Genomic DNA, 21,998 nt, shown 5'->3' with positions numbered 1-21,998 from the left:
CGCTCTCTCTCTCTCTCTCTCTCTCTTGAGTATTGGTTTTCTTTTTTTCTTTGGTCAATTCAAGAGGGGGAAAGAGGTATTAAAAGTAGCAGTGATATTTATTTGTTCTACATTAGGACATGTATATATCTAATACATGAGATATGGCTTCATTAACACAATTACACATTGACTTGTGCCTTGTTAATTACTCTGGAATTTTTAAAATAAGTTTTAGGTCACACATAATTTTACTCGTGACTTTTTTTTTTTAGAGAATTTTAACCTATAACGTTCGTTCCTGATGACAACTCTCTATCATCAGACCAAGATACCAATCAGTTTTTAGTGTAGGTGGGAATTGAATTCTAAATCTCTTATTCAACTATTAGAGAGTTTACCAGTTGAGCTAACTAGAATCCACTACTCATGACTAATGTGTCAAGTTATCTTTGGTGCATTATAAAAAATATCTAATGAATATAGGAAAATAAGGTCTCCAAAACATATGGACGACCTTCTTCCCTCAGATACCCAGCATTAAGCCCTATATTAAGTAAGGAAGTTCTTCTCAAAAAAGAAAAAAGAAAAAAAGGAAAAAGTAAGGATGTAACCGATAAAAACATTCAGTGCTATAGTGGGTTACTCAACGGTCACTAGGATCCATTAAACTAGCACACATTACAGACAAGACCATAATTATCCCAATAATGGGGAGAGACATAAATGACTTCCAACTGTCATTCACTCATTCATATATAATGCCTACCCGCCTCACTAGCAAAGGGTACACAATACTATCAACAATTCTAGAATTACTTTCTTTGAGGTATCCTTACTCAAGCATTGGACACTTTTAAGCCGGTACCACACCAATACCCTCAATTAGTTTCATTTTTCATGTTTCTCAAAAAAAAAAGTTTCATTTTTCATGTTTACAGGGTCAGAAGACCTTCGACTGTAGTCTTTTTGGACAAGTAATCCAGCTAAAGATTCCTACATCAATAGTATCTGTGGTAGACCTATGTGAAAGGAGCAATGGTACATTATCTTTCAAAACAAATTTCATAATTGTTGAGTTGTCAAATTGTTAGTGATTTTTATCTAGTTATCTTAGATATTACTTTATTGTCTACCATTTACAACTCGTCATCTCAACAATTATGAAAAAAGTTGTGACTCTAGACTTATTAATGTGGAAGTAATGTTGCTCCTATCATAGGTTAACAACTCATTTCAGCAAAAAAATATATAAATAATAAAAGTTAACTACTCAAGTGGTGTAAATTTAAGTGTATCTGTAAGATTATGTAATTCTTAGGGTAAATTTTGAAGTACACTTTTAAAGTTCAGGGTTGTTTAAATTTTATATCTTAAAGTTTGAAAATTTAGATTTTATACTCTGAAGTTTCCTCCATTAGCAAAAGTAGCTCTTCTATTAGTAGACTCACTTACATGAGCGTCAAGTGACACGCTAGCACCCGAAACACACTCGAGCCATCCGACGTGTAATTTTTTGCAACGTCAGCCATCCCAAAACATCACCGTTTTACACCAAATTCAAATCCACTGCTGCCAGCCCAAGAACGACGCCATTTAGCAGAAGGAAAAAAAAATATAATAAAAAATCCACGCTAGAAATAATACTGGAGTAATTTTATTTTAGGCTAAGCTATAAATTATATACTCCGATATGTTTCCAATTAATACTTCAAGTTTTATTTTATATTTTGATTTCCGTATGAAACTTTAACAACATGCTGCCGAATTGTTACGTCTATACGTCTGATTCAGAATATTTGTAGTTTTAGTGAGAAAGATCGGCCGAAGGAGATTATAGAGAAGCTTTTGGCCGTGCGTCAAATGCAAGCTAACAATTTTTTGAACCGTATATGTTAGATTCCAGAGTGGATAAAATCAATTACAATTCAGAAAACGATTTTTTTTATTTTTTTTTCTTTTCACGAGAGAGAGAGAGATACTGCATCTTTACATAAGATTTTCAGGAAATATGCTCATACTGATGATAAGCATTTTGGGACACCTGTTCCTGTTCCTGGTTGCACTCCCAGTCAGTGTAAGTGAATTTTTTGGAGGCACTTAATCATGTTCATGTGTGAGGAGACTCGAGTAATTTGTGATTTTGTGGTTCACAGCGCTCCTAAAACTGTAGGACCTTCTGATGATTACATTGGTGCAATCTTCCACGATATCATCATTTATTTATTCGGCTCATAATGCTCAACTTTCTTACATTTTTCATTCAAGAGAAAAGTAACAACTCAATTTACATGGGAGAAAAACCAGAGTTTCAGAACTGCCTAAAGTAAAAACATTATTTGCCTTTTTCTGTACGCAAGGGGAAATGTTAAAAGGACAGAAAACTTTATCAAACATCTTCTAAGCAATTTCAGAGGTTTGTCTCAGTAGACTTGGATATCCACACTAATTCCTCCCAGATGACCAGCCCTGATCGAGCAGCTACTCTCGCTGTGCAACTTCTCCCCTGAAATCCTCTCTTGTGCACGGCAGCCGACCCACATGCATGAGATTCTTGCCAGAGCCGCCTGACCGGCAACTCGAACTCGGTATATCACACTTAAATCCGCCCATATCTCACTTCCCACAGCACCTGAATCAAGACTTGAGTCATACCCTTCAAGATCTGATTCAGTTACAACAACCACAGATCCATCATCAAATGCAATAAGATCTTGTGAAGCTGCTGATCTTGGGGCTTTCATTATTAGATCAGTCATGTGGGTGTAGATAAAAGCTTTTTTCACAATAAGATGATAATATTCCAAGACAGCCTGTAATTACAACCAACAAAGAGTTGCTTAGGAAAACAATAATTATTTTTCCCCACCTAAATATGGATTAAATTACAGAAATACACAAAAAAAAAAAAAAAAAAAAAAATGAACATCATTAATTCATAGCCCAGAAAGAAAGAATATCATTGGGTGAAAAGAAACATTTTGGTAATTCAAATCCTTAAGACCTACAGTCCAAACAAAAATTAGTTCACCAATTTTAAAATATATTTTCAAAAAGGATAAAAACTGGTTTTGAAAATATTTTTTCCAAAACATTTATACATACATACATACATACATACATACATAGATATATGTGTATATATATATATATAGATAAATAATGTAAGAACTTTATTAAAAAAAAATAGCCAAACCAATTACACTGGAAATGTACTACAGTGGCAGAAAACCCTGTTTGGTTTAAGTTATTAAAAATTGGATTTTAAAATATGAAACAAGAAAAAACCTGTTTGACTTAATTTTCTTAAAACTTTATTTCATGTCCTTCCTCACACAGCAAATCCCTCCTCGCAGACCCAAAACTTCCACACGCAACAACACAAAGCAAATTCCTCACACCCAAACCAACAACAATTACCAACAAAAATTGCAGGAAAAAAAAAATGCTTCCAACAAGCACATCATCCACCCAAATTTTTTCCACGAAACATTGCAAGAATCAGAAAAATAATAAATAATAAATAATTGAAGAAATACTGGTGTGACAGTTCAATTTGCACTGGTTGTGACTGATTTGACCCCGAATCACAAAATGGCAAATGGGTTGGATACATTCAAGTCATGACCTGTTGATCAATTCTGGGAAGAGAGAGAGAGGTGAAAAAGGTGGGGGGGGGGGGGTAAGCAATGTGCAATGGCAAGCGATGGGATTTTGCAAAGAGAGACGTATAATGAAGAAGATGATGAGAATAGATCTAGGTGAAGAAAAGAAAAAGCCCTGTCCGATGCAATTTGAAGGCATGATGGCTTTTATTTTTAAAATTGCCACTGTGCTTTTGTTAAAAATACAAAACTAATCTAGAAAACATCTACAAGATGTTCTGTTTTGGTGTCTGCAAGTAAAAAAGTGTCACCATTTTTAAGTTGTGTTTTTTGAAAACATCTAGACTAACAAGTTTTTTTTAAGTGGGACCCACACCAACCAAACAGCCTGAAAGCATTTCTTAAATGATTAACCTAAATGAAGCTTAACAATAACATGGTTCAGTTACCATGTGAGGTCAAGCACATAGTAAAATGGAAATTTAGCAGTCTTCTTCTAAACAAAGAAAAACAAGAATTCCCAAGTTTCAAAAGTCAATTCTCAGATAATGACCCAGACATCGGATGCAAAACCTTCACCAAAAATTTAATAAATACCTGCCACTGGGAGGATGCTAAAAGCACCCTCGGCCGGATTGATCTCACATAGTCATATGCAGCATCAGGTGTCATCTGCTTGTGTTGCACCTATAAAATAAAATTCAACCTCAGGATATGAGGAAAAGTTTCAATAGATTAGCAAAAAGAATTTTTCTTTGGCAGGGAACTGACCAGGTAGCATATTACAACAGTAGTGCTGCGTCCCCGTCCGGCTTTGCAGTGAACATATGTAGTTCTTCCACAAGACGCATTTTCTGCAAGATAATGACATGAGAAAGCTCAGATATTCATAGGAAACATCTTCTGGAAGGAAATTTAAGTTTTATTTATTTATTTATTATATATTGAGAATTAAATAACCACATCCCTGACATTTGGAGACAAATTTCTGCCAAATGATAAAAAAGCTGATATTGTTCTACATAATCTAAAGCAGGAAAAGGATCGTGCAAAGAATGCTTACCATGTATGAAGTTTACAGCATGGCATATATCATTAAGTGATGGGGCAAAGCAGTAGTCTCTTGTTGGTATCACCAGATGGTCAATACCATGAGCCTGCAACAATTTTAATAAATTAGATTGTAAATTATATAGAGGAACTTCATAAACATCCTCAAATTAGGATTAAAGCCTAGGATGGAAGTTTACAGATGTGCCTAGGAAAAATTAAATGATTATCAAACACATCAAAGAGAGATTTATGCCGAGGAAAACTTAAATTATCGGCATCCCACCACAATAGTTACCAGATCATATATTCAAGGTGAACAAATTAAGTTTGTTGACTATGCGTTAAACCCCTAAGGCAAAATGTCAAAAGATAACCTATTTATTTAAGTGGAAAAATGCTTGATTGAACAGGATCTTCTTTAATTGAAAGAGAATATTTTTCCCTTTAATATTTAATACTAGAAAAGAGTATTAAGAATCAGGCTGGATTATATTGGTGACCTCATCCACCAAATGTTGTTTACTAGGGGAGTGGATATGCCTTTAAATTAGAGAACGAATGGCTCTTAAATATTCACTAAACCGTCTTAAGATTATTTTCATACGGCTTTAGATTCTTCCAGAAGCAGCACAGACATGAGAAACCAAGTTATTTCTCTTCCACACAGATTTTACGTTCACATTTAAACAAAATATAGTTAGTTAAACAAGAATTATGATGACTCTCCTCAAGTATACAGGAGTACAAAACTGAATCAGCCTCTTTTGCCCTTATAATGAAGGCATTAAAGAGTACAGAAGTATCTAATGCTCATACCAGCCAGAAAGTTTCATCATTGATTAAAAAAACAATTATATATATAAACATTAAAATAAATAAATAGATAAATAAACATTAAGCCTAGTAAAGTTGATGAGCACGTTTAGGCCCCAAGGGAAGAGGGAAGGGGAGATTCAATCTAGTGACCTCTCCTTTGTGAGGCACGGTCCCCAGCCAATTGTTCTACCCCTTGGTGTTAAATTCTAAAAACATTTTAGAATTTTAACATTTAAAATTTAAGAAAAGGTATCCAGCTGCATACTGAACAAGGATAGAACACTCACATAATATAGAGATCTTGGAACCAGAGTCTCATAGGGCTCATTTAGTGTGACCACTCCGCAAACACCAAGCTCCTTTAAGCGGGGAACATCAGTAGGGAATGGAACAGCACCTAACAGTATAAACTGAAAATAGGAGCATTAGATCTGGTTTCTAACAAATAAGTACTACTCTCAAATACAAATAAAAATAAATAAACACCACAGATACCCAAAAAATAGTCACCAGTGAAACAAATGCATATGAAACTTGTAAGGAAAAAAAACTGTTTATATAATTAACAAAAACATGCATCCATTTCCCATTACTTACATATAAAAAGAAAAAAGTAGTTAACAGCAGCTAGCAGAAGCTATGGAATTTAAATTTGCAATAAAGGACTGGAAAACAGAATTAATCAGCACAGTACTTGGGAGATTTTTTTTGTAAAGGAAAAGAATACATACAATGTATAGGAATGAAAAATTCAATAAACTGCACAGCTCATACAAGAAATTCCATGAATATCAAGTAACAAGGATAAAAAAATGAAACAATTTTAACAGACCAATAATTTAGGGGAAACAACAAGAAATAAGCTGCCATATGAAGTGCAGTGAAATAATATATCCTGATAGAGACCACAAAAAATGATCATAATGAATGGTACAAATAATAAATCATAACAATTAAGGAATTTCCATTTTCTTTCAATTATACTTGATTAAAGATAGGGGCGGCCCTATTCATGAAAAGATAAGGGAGAGTCGCTTGAGATGGTTTGGTCATGTTCAAAAGAGAGTGATTAATGCACTGGTAGTGGCAAGAAAGAGTGGGTTGATTCAAGTTGAGGAAGCGAAAAAAAGTAGAGGAAGACTAAAATTAAATTAGTATTAATAATATAAAAAAGGACATGTCAATTAACAAAATAACAATGAGTACGACATCAAGTAGAATAGAATGAAGGAAAGTAATACATGTGACAAACCCAAACTAATTTATTAAGGATCAATAGCTGACCCCAAAAAAATTGGGGCTAAGGCTTTGCTGCTGTTGTTGTTATACTTGCTTCTCTGCTTTCCACTTACTAAAAAAGGACTTATGATATGTGGTCCCCATTTCTGCTCAGATAAAATGTCAATCAATTTTGAAGGAGTAAGGGGGGAGACAGATTTTGAATGGAATCAAAAGGAAAAAGTATATTTTGCATATCATAGTGGAATGATTGGCTGTAATAATCAGCCCTATATTCCATTGTAGATCTTTATAAAAAGAAAACACCAACAAAATTCCTGGCTTTTGAGCTATTTCATCTTCCTTAACATTTGGTATTAAAAACCTATGGCCATTGCTATACATTTTTTCACAAAAACAGAAATACCCACATAAAAAAAGCTAAAAAAATGCAACTCATACTCATTCAATTAAAATAAATCACAACAAAATCGTCATCACAGAAAACAATCTATATATCATTCAAAATCAATCAACAAACACTAATATGAAAAATACACCATTCATAACATTCTTCACAAAATTGCAACTCATTGCAACACACCATCCAAAATCAATCAACAAGAACAGATATCATATATATATATATATATATATAGCACATCGTATAGTGAAACAGCTATAAGGAATAAACAAATTCAAGAAAATTATACCTCAGCGACCCTATCCCACCACCTGAACTCGGCCTGAATCTTATTCCTAACAACATTGTATAGCAAAGTTGGGTAGAATAGAGCGCGAGCCCCAGCTCCGATCAAAACCCGCTTCGTATCCGAAACAACAACGCCTTTGCGCCCAAAATCGATACCTAAATCGAAACCACTATCGCCAACACACCTATTATTCACTTCTTCACCACTTCCCACCTCCCCTCCCCCCTTCAATTCCTCAATATACATAATAATATCCACAAACAGATACACAATAATCAATCACTGCAACACCGAATTCTGACACGAAATAAACCTAATTACCTCACAACATAATTACAATTCACATCACCTTAATTTTTCACACCATAACCCTAAAAAAAAAAAAAACCCTAAAATTTTCTTCTTCTTTTTTCTCTAAATTTGTGGAAGAATTTACTGAAGTAGTAGACGGGAACTGGAATTTCTACAAGGAATCGAAGAGCGGAGGATCGGGATGGAGTTTGATCTGGAATCGAGAGTTTCTGAAGGAGATCATCACCATATTTTGCGAAAAGTGGATCGATCGGACGGTGAGGATGGGGAGGATTTGAGAATTGAAAATTTGAGAGGGATTTGGGATTGAGAAAACCCTAACCCAAGGCTAGAGTTTTGCTTGGATGAGAGGATGGCCTGCGTTCTACTCCACCTTTTTGGCTCAACAAACTCTGAGAAAGAGAGAGAGAGAGAGAGAGAGGACAGAGGGAAAGGAATGGAAAATAACGTGGAGGGATTGGTGGGAAAAGAAGGTTAAAGTGTGAAAGGCGGTGAGGGAAATAATTGTGAAAGTCAGTGATTCAATTGCCACGTTGGTGAGGAAAGCAACAATGACTGAGTATTTTTTTTTAAACCAACAACGAAAGTTCTGGTTTTGTCCTATATATGCCCAATGCTGACATGGCAATAAGTTTGCGTAAGATGAGATGCAAATTTAGACAGTTTGGTAGATGAGTTTAAGTAACGTTGTTTGGGTATTTTTGATATATGTGTGAGTTAAAAAGCGTGTGAAAATATATGTAATGTTATTTAAAATGTGAAAATGTATGTTAGAGTTAATCTACCAAATAGGCCGTAATTTTATCAATTTTAAAGATATTTGTTAATAAATTATTTATGAAAAAAAAGTAGATATCACTTTTATATAAAATAAAATAAAATAATTTATCTAAAAAAATCAGTTATCTCATTTCTTTTCCTATAAAAGCTTTTAAAAGTATGTCAAAAACGGATGTGTTTAGAGCATACTTTAACAAAATCTTTTAATTTAATGAGATCCACAAGAAATTTAAGAGGAGTTCCGTGTCAACGTGCTTCGAGATCACCTCATAATTGCTCTTGGTTGTAAGAAAATTATAGGAGTGAATAAATTATTCACTGCCCTCTTCTTTAGAGCATTTGCAGTAGTAGAGTTAAAAAACTATAATGCTATTTTAGCTCCACCAATATAGCAAAATAAGCTCACAGCAGTGGAGCCAAAGCCATAATATTTGGCTAATTTGCTATAGTGCACATCTATAGATAGATGTGCACTGTAGCACTCATCTAAAAAAAAAAAATTTTTTTTAATCAGCAGCCTGATTAAAATAATCACTCCACTCAGTTTTTTTTTCATTCTTTTATTTTATATCTCACATTCTCACCGTCACTCTCAATCTCCTTCTCCCTCACTCTCAACTCTCAGATCACTCCTCCCTCACTCATCACCGTCGCCGCCACAAACCAGCCCAGCCCACGCCTTCCCTCGCCGTCCCAGCCCAGCCCAGCCCACGCCGTCCCAGTCGCATCTCCCGCACTCATCTCTCTCACCCATCGCACTCATCTCTCTCACCCATCGCCGTCCCAGATCAGCCCAGCCCACGCCGTCCGTCGCCGTCCCAGCCCAAACCAGCCCACGCCGTCGCCGTCCCAGACCAGCCCAACCCACGCCGTCCGTCGCCGCATCTCCCTCACTCATCGCACTCCAGCTCATCTCCCTCACTCATCACCGTCGCCGTCGCAAGCTCTCATCTCACTCATCAAGCTCTCCACGCCGTCGCCGTCCCCGTCCCAGCCGATCCACTTCAGGTCAGTGCTCTCTCTTTTCTTTTGTAGTGAATTTTTTCATAGCTTAATTTTTCTGGGTTATTGTGATTTTGTGGTCTCTGTATTTGGAATTTTCTGTTTGGGAATTTTCTGTTATTTTGTTGCGTGGATTCTGTGCTCTCTGTATTGGGAATTTTCTGTTTGCAGGAATTGGTTGTGTGGATTATGTGGTCTCTGTATTGGAAATTTTGTGTTTGGAAATTTTCTGTTATTTTGTTGTGTGGATTCTGTGCATTCTGTATTGGGAATTTTCTGTTTGCAGGAATTGGTTGTGTGGATTATGTGGTCTCTGTATTGGGAATTTTCTATTTGCAAGAATTTGTTGTCTGGATTATGTGGTCTTTGTAATTTGTGCGGGAAAGTTTTTATGTTTTGTTGTTAGTGTAATTTGTTGTGTTGCACAGAGCCAGAGTTACGTATGGGTGGTCTCTGTAAATTGTTGTATTGCACAAAACCACACTCTGTAAATTGTTGTGTTGCACAAAACCACATTACTGTGTTGCATAAAACCACATGAATGTATTGGGTCACTGTAATTTATTGTATGGTCTCTGTAATTTGTAATTTGTCTATAAATGTAATATAAATGTCTCTGTAATATAAATGTAAGTTTGTTGTGTAATTTATCTATGTAATTTGTTGTGTCGATATAAATGTTAGTTTGGAAATTTTCTGTGTGCAGGGAAGTTTATATATATATTTTTTGTGGCGGTGGCGACGGTGACGACGGCGGTGGAAAAAAAGTCGTCGGCGATGGCGGCAGTGGTGGCAACGGCGGCGGCGACGGTGGTGGCGGCGGTGGCGGTTGAAGGTGGTTGTGGTTGTTGTTTATTGTATAAGATATATTATTTTATTGTAGTGGATATATTATTTTATTGTAATGGATATATTATTTTATTGTAATGTTTATATTATTTTATTGTGTTAAAAGCTAAAATAGATCCACTGCTGCAGCATGTATGTAGGTAAAATAGATAAAGTAACTTTTGGTGGAGCTAAAAAGCTAAATTTTTAGCTCCACTGCTGTGGATGCTCTTAGAAGGGTTTTTTTTTTTTTTTTTTTTGGTATAAGATGATATCACATAATTTGTATTAAAATCTAATAGATAAGATATGTACACAAAAATAACCATCCACTAACATCCTTGTGAGTAACGATAGAATGTTGATGTGGTTATTTTGTGCACATGTCTTTCAATTATTGGTTTTGATATGATTATTTTATATTAAATAATTTTTCCTCTTCGTATGCATCATGCATATGGTAATAAAAAGTAAAAACTCAAGAAGTTTAGAGACATGACAAAATTTGTAATAACTTTCACAACAGTTTACCATGGCAAGTTTAATAGAGGATAATAAAATAGTCTCAGTGTGAGTCTATATATGTTAATCAATAATAACATGCTACCTTATCAGTAATAAAATTTGTTGCGTTTAAAGCCTAGCTCAATAAAAATATGTAAAAATTATTCATTTTATCCTTAAAATATAGTACATGTTTTATTTTCATCATTATTTTTTTTTTTTTTGAAGTTTTACTTTCGTACCTAAAACAATGTTTTATTTTGTGTGAAATATTTTACATATCCAAATAAGTTGTAATGCAAGTTTGATCACACTTTAGTAGTGGAAAAGTGTTGTTATAGTTTTGAAGAAATAGAGTGAAAGAGAAACTAAAACAAGTGAAAAATACATTTGTTGTGATTTCGTCACTCTTTCGTAAGACATTAGCTTTTTTATTATTTATTTTTTTGAGAATCCGTAAGACATTAGCTTGAGCGAGGGGCTAACATTCATTAGTATTTCTATTAGGCACTTGCTCAACTGAGTCTGAGTGTTAGGTGAGATTAATTATAAATTCTGTAGATTTTATTGTCAAACACAGTTGCATCACTTCATATTTAAATGTTTGTGGACGTCAAGAGATTGTCTAGACTAAAGCGTTCTTCTAAATTTCTATTTGTTATAACATATCATTTGTGACTTTTCATGGTCTATATATAATTATATATTGTTTAAACTATCATTATTAACTGGATATTGATTTCACTTATGAAAATCATAAAATTTTTAAAACACAAAATATCACATGGGAATCTTCAAAATTGCTATTTGTAAGATCTAGTAGGTTTGTATCACTAAGAAAAATTTGTATGGGGGCAAATATTGCCTAAGGACAGCGTCCATTAATGCCTTTAAGCCATTGTTCTTTGTTTATTTTATTGTTTACTCCTCTGTTCTCCAAAAATCTTCAATAATATTTCATAGAAATGGAAAGAAGGATATGAAGAGACTTTCATAGTGATGCATCAAGCATTGTGAAGAACATTACGAAGATCCAATGGAACAATACTTAAAGAAAGAAAGATTGATCAATGGCAAACGAAAAATGACGCCTCTTTTTAATTGTATATGCATCGGAGGAAATGTTCATGATTGAACATTATAGGTATGATATAGAAGCATTTTTAAAATGTTAATAAATGTTCTTAAAAGAATAATCTAAATAGTCTCAAAGGCTGTGTCATTTGTTGAAAGAATGACCTGAAATTCATGAATGCAGATTCTTAGAATCAAAAGAAAAGGAATAATAGCAAATAGCAATGCAAGTGTGGCAAATGCTATTAAAGAATTAGTTCATGTAAAATGATGTGTGCGTGATCATCATGGTGTTATATGAGTATTTCATGTGTCAAAAAAAAGAAGAGTATTTCATGTGTGATTTGATTCTAGTGCAACATTGCATGTGTGCAAAGATAAGATACAATTCAAGGATTATGTTGAATCCAACCGCTGAACAAAAGATTAATGGTAATGAATTGTGGATTAATGGCAATGAATTGTGAATAGTGAAAAAAGTTAGTTTCAACTAACATTCTTTGTATACCAAGAAGTTGAATTCTTATTGTGAAGGAATGTGAATCTTTGAAAAGGATTATTCTAATCTTTGTTTGTTTACATTCAATGTTATGAGATTGCAAAATATGTTGGTATATTTAAGTCAACTTTTATGGCATGAAATCATCATTGTTATGTTCAACATATTTTAACTTCGCTAGTTGAAACATAATGGGGAATTGCACCATGTTAATCTTAAGAAGCACTTGGAGTGGTAGATGGCTCAGTATGCAAGCATCGTTTGCACAGCTGATAATTTAGAAAGCACAAGGCAGGAGTCTGTGGTTGCTACTTGCTACTAAGAGTGGGGAGCTCAAGTATGTTTTCTAACTACATATACAGGAAGTTGTGTGACTATCGTTTGCACCACATCCATCAATAATGAGTCTGTGTGCATGTGTTTATGGTTTATGTGCTCTATGATTTGAATCTGTTTATCCATCAAGCATTGTAATTTGAACCTTGATTAATTAACTACTCATATTAAGAATTGAACTCAATCAATTAAAATTTGGTAGTTAAGAGGATCAAAACAAAGTTTTTCACATGCAATAGGAGAGGTTCACAGAAAATGGATAGCATGATTACAAGCATATGTTCAAGAAAAAAAGTAAAAAACAATGGGCCTTATAAATTTGCACTTGTACCAGATATGAATTATCCCTTAACCATATGAATGCCAATAATGATGCTATGTTTTCATCGTTGTATAACAAACTTTGTTCTTGCATATGGAAACATGTTTCCACAACCATAAACTGAGTGCTTCAGCAAGCTTCAACCAGAGATGTCGAGGCAAACGTGGAAAAAAAAAAAAAATACAACTGTACATGAAAACAATCCCCACCAAACGTATAGATTGATTTATGACTTAATTAAACAGGGTAATCTAAATCAAGTGTGAGACACTGACTCCTCCGTGAGCCCAAGAAGTTCATTGATGAAGCTCTTAATTGATGAGGGCCACGAATAAGATGATGATCCTTAAAGAATCAGTTAAGTCGATGCAATTTGCTCTCTCTTGTTGCCTTGCACAACTATGCCATGGACTCTGCGCACCCTAATGTTACTATCCTTTTCAGAGCTGTTCTTTCTTGATGCACTACCGTCCAAATAAGGCACAACATACTTTTGCATATCACTTCTGGAGATTCCAAGATGATTTCCAGGAACACTAATGTACTTGACCCTTCCAGCTTCATCTAAGGTTTTCAAACCAATCCAATCCTCTATGTAAAGCGGTGTCTGCACAACGAGTGACAAAAAACTAAGATACCACATAAGCTTAAAACACAAAAATATGTTGTAGCACATATGAAGTTTTATATTATAGTGCTTAATTAAGGTGATAAAAACTTCTTTATGTTCCAAGGAAAAAAAACTGATGTCTTTATCATGCTAAGCTCATGTTATACACTGCAGAACTATGTCCTGGCCCTTGATTGTGCCACATAACTCTCACAGCCAATGGTTTGCATTGTCTGCTACAAATTTCTTCTAAAGAGTAGGACAACCCTTAATTAATTTTTCACCTTGAGATTCAATGCCATGTATCATCAATTTATTGTGACAAATAATCTAATTGTTTCCTTCACATTCTCAATGGTCAAAACAAAGTCATCCCTTGCTTCACCTAAATGCACTGTTAGCATTGTATTGTTTTTCCAACATTGTAGTAACCAACGTGTCTTTGGTCATGCTTTTGTCATGATTTAAAAGTTGCAGCTGTCGTTTACTCTTAGTAAAAGTGCTAATACTGGCAATTTAAATGTCTTAGCATTTCAGCTAAATGATGGCTATGTCCTGCTATGGGTATCTGGGCATTGATTGGGTTGGTAATTGCAGTTATGTAACTCTCTCTCTCTCTCTCTCTCTCTCTCACACACACACACACAGAAATAACAGTAAATAGACCCAGGTTCATTTAAAATAAATGAACTGACACCCATTTTTGGCAATGGGATTCCATGTCAGCAAACATTAAAATTTGGAAAGTAAACTAGCGTTTCAAGATAAAAATAATACCTGTTGCGTAGGTAAAATTGGCTTGAAGGCCCCATCTGGATAATATCCAAACCAGGCAGTTTCCTTAGGTATCAAAACAGTGTCATGCTCAAACTGTTGAACATACAAGGGGAAAAAAAAGGATGGAGAAGGTTGAGAGACGGCATCATAACCTAAAATTTTCTATTTCTGAGAAAATCTAAGAAATCTGAGAGGACCAAGAATGCTGCTAAATGGACATGTACCTCACCAATTTGCCATGATAAGCCTGTTCAAAAAATGAAAACAACTGAAGAAGAAAAATACTTTACCATAATAAGCACCAAGTTCTGTAAGTTAATGAACCGTTCCTTATAAGTGGAGTTTCTCTCGTCAGGGAGTTCATTGTTAAGCTTTGGAAGAAATCTGCATTTCTCTAAATAGTTCGGAATAGCCTGGAAATGTAATAGTAAATTCTGATGTTTAGGTTTTCCGCTATTTCAGAAAAGACAGAAATATGATACAGTGCAAAATTATCAATGCATATAGATGCATGGCTATATGACCAAGGCCAAGAAAACCACTAACGCCCCCTTTGACTACAGGATAATTTCAAAAAGAACACTGAGCCAAAAGCAATTGAAAAGAAGATCACTGCAATATTTGTAATGGTTCATCAGATTATACTACTCACATTTGGTAATTTGAGGTAACCACTGGGAGCTAAGTGATCCTGTGATTTTAGAAATCAAAGGTCATGCCTTATTAGAGACATCATAAGATAACAGAATTTGACAGCAAAAGAGTGACAAGAAGAAAGAATCCAACTTCAATAAAGGAATAAAAATGCTATAGAAGTTAAGAGAGAGAGAGAGAGAGATTTATACTTGGACATAGTCAGTGTAGATCTCAGACTTGAGTAGTCTGTCTGCAATAATGCACAGAACACCAGACTGTAGAAGCAAAAAACCACATAAGAATATTGGACAGAGCTCAAGATAGGATTAAAGAAGTTAATTTAAGAATGAATCTACTCCTTACCATGTCTTTTGCCATGATTGTCCTAGGTTCTCATTATCCGAGACAAGCATTAGTAGTTAAATAAATGGTTGTCAAAATTTAACAATATATAACTTAAAAGTTCTCCAGAATAGACTTCAATGACAAAATGCAGAAGAGTGGTAGAAAATGAAGACAACGGATATTCTCTCACCCCATACTTTTCCCTAAGTCTTAAAATTATGTTTTTGAATTATTTAAACAATGTGATTGAGTGAATTGATGTAGGACATCTGGTGAGACGTAGATATTCACAATAAGCACAGGGACACTGCTAATTTGGTTGGACCATTAGAAGTGCATACAAAGAACAATAACAATGATCTCTAGATAAAATTATTTACATTATATTTTATAACAACTCTAACTTCAGTAATACTTACACCACATAGAGGAACGGAAGCAGTACCAGCATGAGGTCCTCCTAGAGATACAAAATTTTTAACCTGTTTTCAGAATTAATAGGGACAATCCCATTACTTTAGTCCAAACATGTATGAGGAAAAAAATCTCATTGAATACTACAAACAATATTATATAGAGGATATCCACTATTTTTTTGTTAATTTAAAAAAGCAATGTTCTGTAGATAGTTTATGAACCTATGCAACATATGCTCGGAGTATGCAAGGATGAGATAGCCCTTATTTCATTAGCGAAGGAATAACAATTTCCCATATACACAGCTTAATGCAAGAACAAAATGATGTAATTTCATGGCTGAAAATGAAGAAAAAACCTATTGGTCAATTACTCAAGAAGGGTTGACTAGAACTTGGGATGGCATTTAACAGCAGAATATAGATGACATGATAGTTATTTATAGAGTATTCAAAATTTTCAAGAAAAAAAAAAATCTTGCACAGAGACTTGGATTGATTTTGTGCTTCATCTATCACAAATTTATTTCATCGTCATTTCAAATTACACAGGTGTTAACTCTAAGCTACAACTGTCTGTTTATTGATTTATATTTCAGGCAGAATCAATGGTTATAACCTCACATTTCCATCTCCCACTACTGAACAGGGAAGAAAAGAAGAACCCCAAAAAAAAAAAAAAAAATATATATATATATATATATATATATATATATAAGGAAAAGCAGTACAGTTTATCAAGTCAAAATGCTTTCAAAAAATTTATACATAAATCTAACAGATTATTATCTTATAAAAATTAAAAAAAAGTTATCCAGCAGAATAATGAACTTTTGACCACCATTCATTATTAGGCATACAAATGTATAGTCAACAAAAATAAAAAATGTAAAAGGTGATTATAAAAAAGTTCATACAATGGGTTGAACAATGATTTGAAACACTAAACTAGCACAGATTATCATAAAGACTGGTTCTTACAGGAGGTCCTCCGCTGCAAAATTCCAAAACACCTCGACCTATTAAATTACCCTGTTAAATCAAATAAAGTGAAGAATGAGAACAAGTACATAGAGGCTGCCTGCTGAGAATCAAAAGCCAATATATGTTGCAATTTCTATGAAATATTTTAATGGTATCAATTTCAAATTTCTTTCATTATTCCATTAAATTTGTGCCAGGCCATATAAGCCTTTTAATGTGCCATGTCAACACTCAATTTTCCATGTATGCAATTTCTTTAATGTCAAACTAACTGAAGGTCGAACTTAATACCTATTACAAAATTCCGGGACTAAGCTGATTTCAACTTTCTTAATTTGGGGTAAGAAAATTGAACGACCAAATTTCAAGGTCAAAAAGTGAATTTAACCATTAATTTACTACTAGATAGCAATGAAATGAAAAATTAATGCAACATGATAAGTAGATTAGCACATTCTAAAAAAATATATTTTTCCCCTGATAAGATCAGAGAAACAGAAACTGTTTCTGACTGTACCAAGCATGATTAGAGAGCATCCCACCTAAAACCATAAGGTGCAAACTAACATGTATTTAACATTTTGATTTATTTAGTATGTATTAGGATCACCTTAACACATAAAAATGACAAGGAGACCTCAACCACAGCAATTATCCTTGAACAACAGCAAATTCAAAAAATCATCCCCTAAAGCTTGAATGTAAGTTGTTCTGTAAATCCAATAAAGGTATATAATAAAAGTTAAGACAGGCTACCTAGCACAATAAGACAAACTAAACAACAAGTGTAGTTATGTAGATCAAGCAGATCAAGGAATAACATTGAGTTCACCTGAGTGATACAATTCGGGTTGGAATCACCAGAAGTTCAAGAGGAAGCTAAAATGAAACATGCTAGAGGTGGTGGAAAAAGATAAGATGATATATTATTTACTGGAGAGGTATGATTTTCATGGAATAAGATGGTAAAGAAGGAAATCGAGATGCTGATCCTGTTGTTGGGAATTAATATTTTACAGTTGAGTTGATTTGAGTTGAGTTTATGAGCAATGACTCATTTATTCAATGTCTAGTAGCCAAGGTAATTTGCCTCAAATCCTCAAGGTCATTTGTCACTGTTAGTTTCTCATTTTTTGAGATATGTAAAACTGCAAGAAAGGATCCCTGAGAGGACTTTGAAAATCTGAGTGGGCTTTTTAATTAAGGTGCATTCAAAGAAGCTATATACAACTCATTTCTTACATGCTAAAATACATTATATGTACAAGGTTATGTTGATTAATGAATCACCAAGCAAAACAGAGGATGCACAAGTACAAAACAACATATAGGAACAGACACACAAACCAGAGAGAGAGAGAGAGAGAGAGAGAGAGAGAGAATTACTTAAAAGAAGCAAATTTATTTTGAATTATCAAATGAAAAAAGGGATAATGAATTTAAACATGTTATGTTCAAGCGATTAATGAAAGTATATAGTGACATCTCTTTTATTGAGAGGGGCGAGATTAAGGAGTGGTTCTATTTAATAAGTTCCATAAGTACTGAGTTTCAGTTCCAATTGATTGTATTATGTAAAAATTGGATGACTTTTAAGAGTTTGATACTATGTCGTAAGAAAAAATGAATACACTATTAAATAAGTAAACAAATGATCATTACATAAATCATGTTACTTTACAAATGCATTTGAAACGGGAAAATCTGATTCTCAAATCACCTGGGAGAGACCAACGATGTTGTAACCCTGTTTCAGTTCATTCATTTCCATCACCTGTAGTATAATAATGACCTTGAATTAGTTGAAGGGAAATACAAACCTCAAGATCCACGAGAGGTAAACAGCCACTCTAACCAAGAGAGAGATATCACCTTGTCACAAACAGTTTTAGCCTGCAAAAATGTAAAATAATTTAAATTACAACCGTGCAATGTAAAACATAACTTCCAAAAAGATGGGCCTAGTTCTATTAAGCACATGCCTGTTCCTCAAGAGGCATAAACCAGGAATCCCATGTTCCATCTCCAACTTCTCTGCAGTATGGAAAGAAATGAACATATGGAGGTAATACACAACATTTGCAACTTTACTTCAAAAAAATTGACAAATAATGAAACAACCACTTGGGTGAACTATTATACAGAGTCCTGGAATAAAATGTCCCAAAAGTAAAATATACTTAATGACTTTTAAGATAAAAATGGTTCTAGAAAATTTTGAAAATTCCCATAACACATACGATATGTTTGTGCATGTGTGTGTGCATGTGCACACGATTACTTTTTGTCCCTTAAATCATAGACCAATTTGAAATTTTATGAGTAAATCCAAAAAGTAAAAAGGATATTAAAATAAAAAAGGAATAACACAATTTTATTTAGCAAAAACTAGTTGATGAAGTAATGGGTAGTTTTTCTATGACATTCTGCATATGTTGTTTTCTATGCCCTATAGATTTTGTATTCCAGTCAATTTGGATGCTAGGAGTCATAGACTCCTTATGTAGATACATAATCATCTACAATGATATAATGAATTAAGAGTGAAAAATCATGCCTCCTTTGACCCTCTATGACATTAATGATTCCCCAAGTACTATCTTAAACACTGAAAGCTAAGTCAATTTGACATTTTGAAGCATAATTTACTTTTTTACTGTCCAATTTCAAGCATGCATCACCGCAAGGGAAGTATCCAAACTCAGAAGGTTAAAGGAGTTAGATTAATGTAAAAATGGACAAACATTAAATATAAATATCCCTTTAACCTCCTTCAACTAGATGAGAATAAGACTAGCCTATGTGCAGATTGAACACCTACAACAAGGCTTTAAGAGGATAACATTTTATGCATATAAGTTCTTGGTTTATTATCAAATAAATGGAGCAGCTACACAAGGACCACAAGAACTGAATCACAATCATATATAACAAACTATTTTCTTGGATACAATTTGACCCATCCTCAGCAAAAATTGTTCAAGAGGATAACATAGAGAATTTCTTTTAACATTATGAATGTATGATGTTGTGGGCACTTACAAGCAATATCCTTCAGTGCCAGAATAGTTGCTCAGTAGCTCAGTGAACTGTTTAACTCCTCGATTGGAGCACTGATCTCCAATGCCTGTCATGAAAATTAGTATAGAATAACGACTTCACAGAGCATAAAGTATTAACAACAATACGAATCAATATATAACATCATTTACAATGATCAGCTAATCCATTAAAGCACTAAATTAGGCAATATTTCTGAAAACTAACAAGGGAAAAATAAATCTAAAATACTAAAATCCCCATAAAGAAATGTTTTAAGTTTGATTCTGATACCCATCCAGAAATTTTAAGAGAGGAATTGTAAAATCTAATGAATAGACGTATGAAACTCAGGACTGAAAATACTGAAACTTCGTATAAAATACAACAAAAATTATGTACTGATTAGAGCATCATTAAGATGAGTACAATTATGTACTCATGTTAATGATTTTTACCCTCTTTGTTTGGTGAAGCACATTAATAAACCAACAAAAATTTTGTAGATGCAGCTAACTGCAACTCTAAAAATCTGCTTTATACTAAAAGATTAACAGAGCTTGTACTTGTCTGCTAAGATGAATAATCACACAATAAGCACAATTGTAAATAAAACAAGCATTATCGTTCCTTTTGGCTAATTTTTTCTTCTGCTTCCAAAAGCAAAGCTTACTTTATATAACTAAAAACTAATTTGCATAAATTGTAGGAGAAATATGGAGATTATGGGACCCTCCGCCACAACCAACATGTATGTTTTCAAGCTTTTGCAAAGTAGATCAGTCAAGTAGGGTGTTGTGTGGTGTATCCAAGTGAGAAAAGAAATTTTATCAGTTATGATACCATTCTGCAATCAGTAGTTCAGTACATACCCTCTTTTCTCTATATGCCATTTTCTTCTCCTATTCCTCAGCAACTCACAAATATTGAATTTGCTACATTATCAAACCCCTGAATTAAGATTTTTGTTAATACATCCTCAAGTTCTATTGAGCTAATATCTCTAATTCTCTATGCTCCACTCTCTTCCTACTATTTTGGAGATTTTTAGTACACCCACAAAAAAAAGACTTGCAAAACCTATTTGTTAGTTACCTTCGTAAGACACTTGTTGAAACATGATTTTGAATTGACTTTACTAGTTTAATTTATCAAAAACAAATAATCATATCCTGACCGATCCTATTACAGTTTAATTCACATGGAAACTGGAAGACTCCTAAATGATCAAATAAAATGAAGACCCACTTGATTTCTTGCCTCAACATTCAGCTTTACACTTACAGACACGCATATACACACACGTGTAAACACCGATTAAAGATAGAATTTTAGATTGCAGATTCTATATAACAAAAACTACTATCACAACAAAGAACCTTCCTTCATAGCAACAAAGACATCAATTTGTTCATACCCAGTAAACCCAAAAAAAAAAAAATTGAAACAGAAAATCCAATAATACCCAAATACAAAAACATATTCAACAAACAATCTAATTAAAGAGAAACATGTAGAAAAAAAAATTAAAAATTTACCATGAAGTACTATGAAGGGTATTGAGTATGAAAGTTGGAAGGTCATGAAGACCAAGATGGAGATGGAGGCAATCATTGATGAATGAAAAGCCATGAAATTTATGAGTTTTTGTTAAAGAGAAGTTTTGAAGGATTTTTTTTTTTTAGGTTTTAAGATTTGGTTGTTTTGGTAGGTTGGCTTGGAGTGTTAAGGTAGTTGGTGTGGTGGTGGTGAGTGATTGGTGAAGAAAAACGCAAAACATGGAAATCTGGGAGGGAGGGACGAATGGGATATGAGAAAGAGATACTGTTACTGTTGCTGTAGCATTTATTGTCATCATCACTCATCAGTTTCCTCCTTCAAGTCACCAATAGGTAATCACTTGGGGTCGGATTTGAGTGTCGGATTGTGGCAACTTTGGATTCTCTGCGGCCATCTTCCTGTTTGTTACTATGTGGCTTGGCATGTCAGTTTTTATTTTTTTAATTTATTATTTATTATTATTATTATTTTTTAATTGCAAGTTACACCTAAAATTTAAAGTTATTTAAATTTTATACCTTAAAACTTGAGAAATAAAATTTTACATCTTAAAGTTTGGTTCTGATAGCAAAACCTCCGTTAGTTTTGAA

General features: G+C 33.8%; 2 protein-coding genes across 2 annotated transcripts; both read right to left on the bottom strand.

Annotated features, from left to right (window-relative positions):
* Positions 1-2,170: 2,170 nt before the first annotated feature.
* On the bottom strand, positions 2,171-8,145 carry LOC115972535 (putative dual specificity protein phosphatase DSP8). The gene is made up of 6 exons (XM_031092858.1): positions 7,385-8,145; positions 5,741-5,863; positions 4,648-4,741; positions 4,356-4,438; positions 4,182-4,271; positions 2,171-2,792 (listed from the first exon to the last, which is right to left on the bottom strand). Exons 1-6 carry the CDS (start codon positions 7,628-7,630, stop codon positions 2,403-2,405), a joined length of 1,026 nt encoding a protein of 341 aa, XP_030948718.1. The 5' UTR covers positions 7,631-8,145; the 3' UTR covers positions 2,171-2,402.
* Positions 8,146-13,026: 4,881 nt separating this feature from the next.
* LOC115972536 (palmitoyl-protein thioesterase 1-like) lies at positions 13,027-21,785 on the bottom strand. Its single transcript, XM_031092860.1, has 12 exons — positions 21,387-21,785; positions 19,852-19,936; positions 18,792-18,843; positions 18,682-18,702; positions 18,530-18,583; positions 16,807-16,857; positions 15,829-15,891; positions 15,274-15,339; positions 15,081-15,119; positions 14,719-14,841; positions 14,429-14,521; positions 13,027-13,648 (listed from the first exon to the last, which is right to left on the bottom strand). The coding sequence occupies exons 1-12, from the start codon at positions 21,478-21,480 to the stop codon at positions 13,400-13,402; spliced, it is 990 nt and encodes a 329-aa protein (XP_030948720.1). The 5' UTR covers positions 21,481-21,785; the 3' UTR covers positions 13,027-13,399.
* Between the last annotated feature and the right edge of the window lie 213 nt (positions 21,786-21,998).

This window comes from Quercus lobata, chromosome 12, assembly GCF_001633185.2.
Source record: "Quercus lobata isolate SW786 chromosome 12, ValleyOak3.0 Primary Assembly, whole genome shotgun sequence".
Taxonomy (NCBI): domain Eukaryota; kingdom Viridiplantae; phylum Streptophyta; class Magnoliopsida; order Fagales; family Fagaceae; genus Quercus; species Quercus lobata.
Note: the sequence above shows the minus strand (reverse complement) of the source record. Positions and strands in the feature narration are given on the sequence as shown.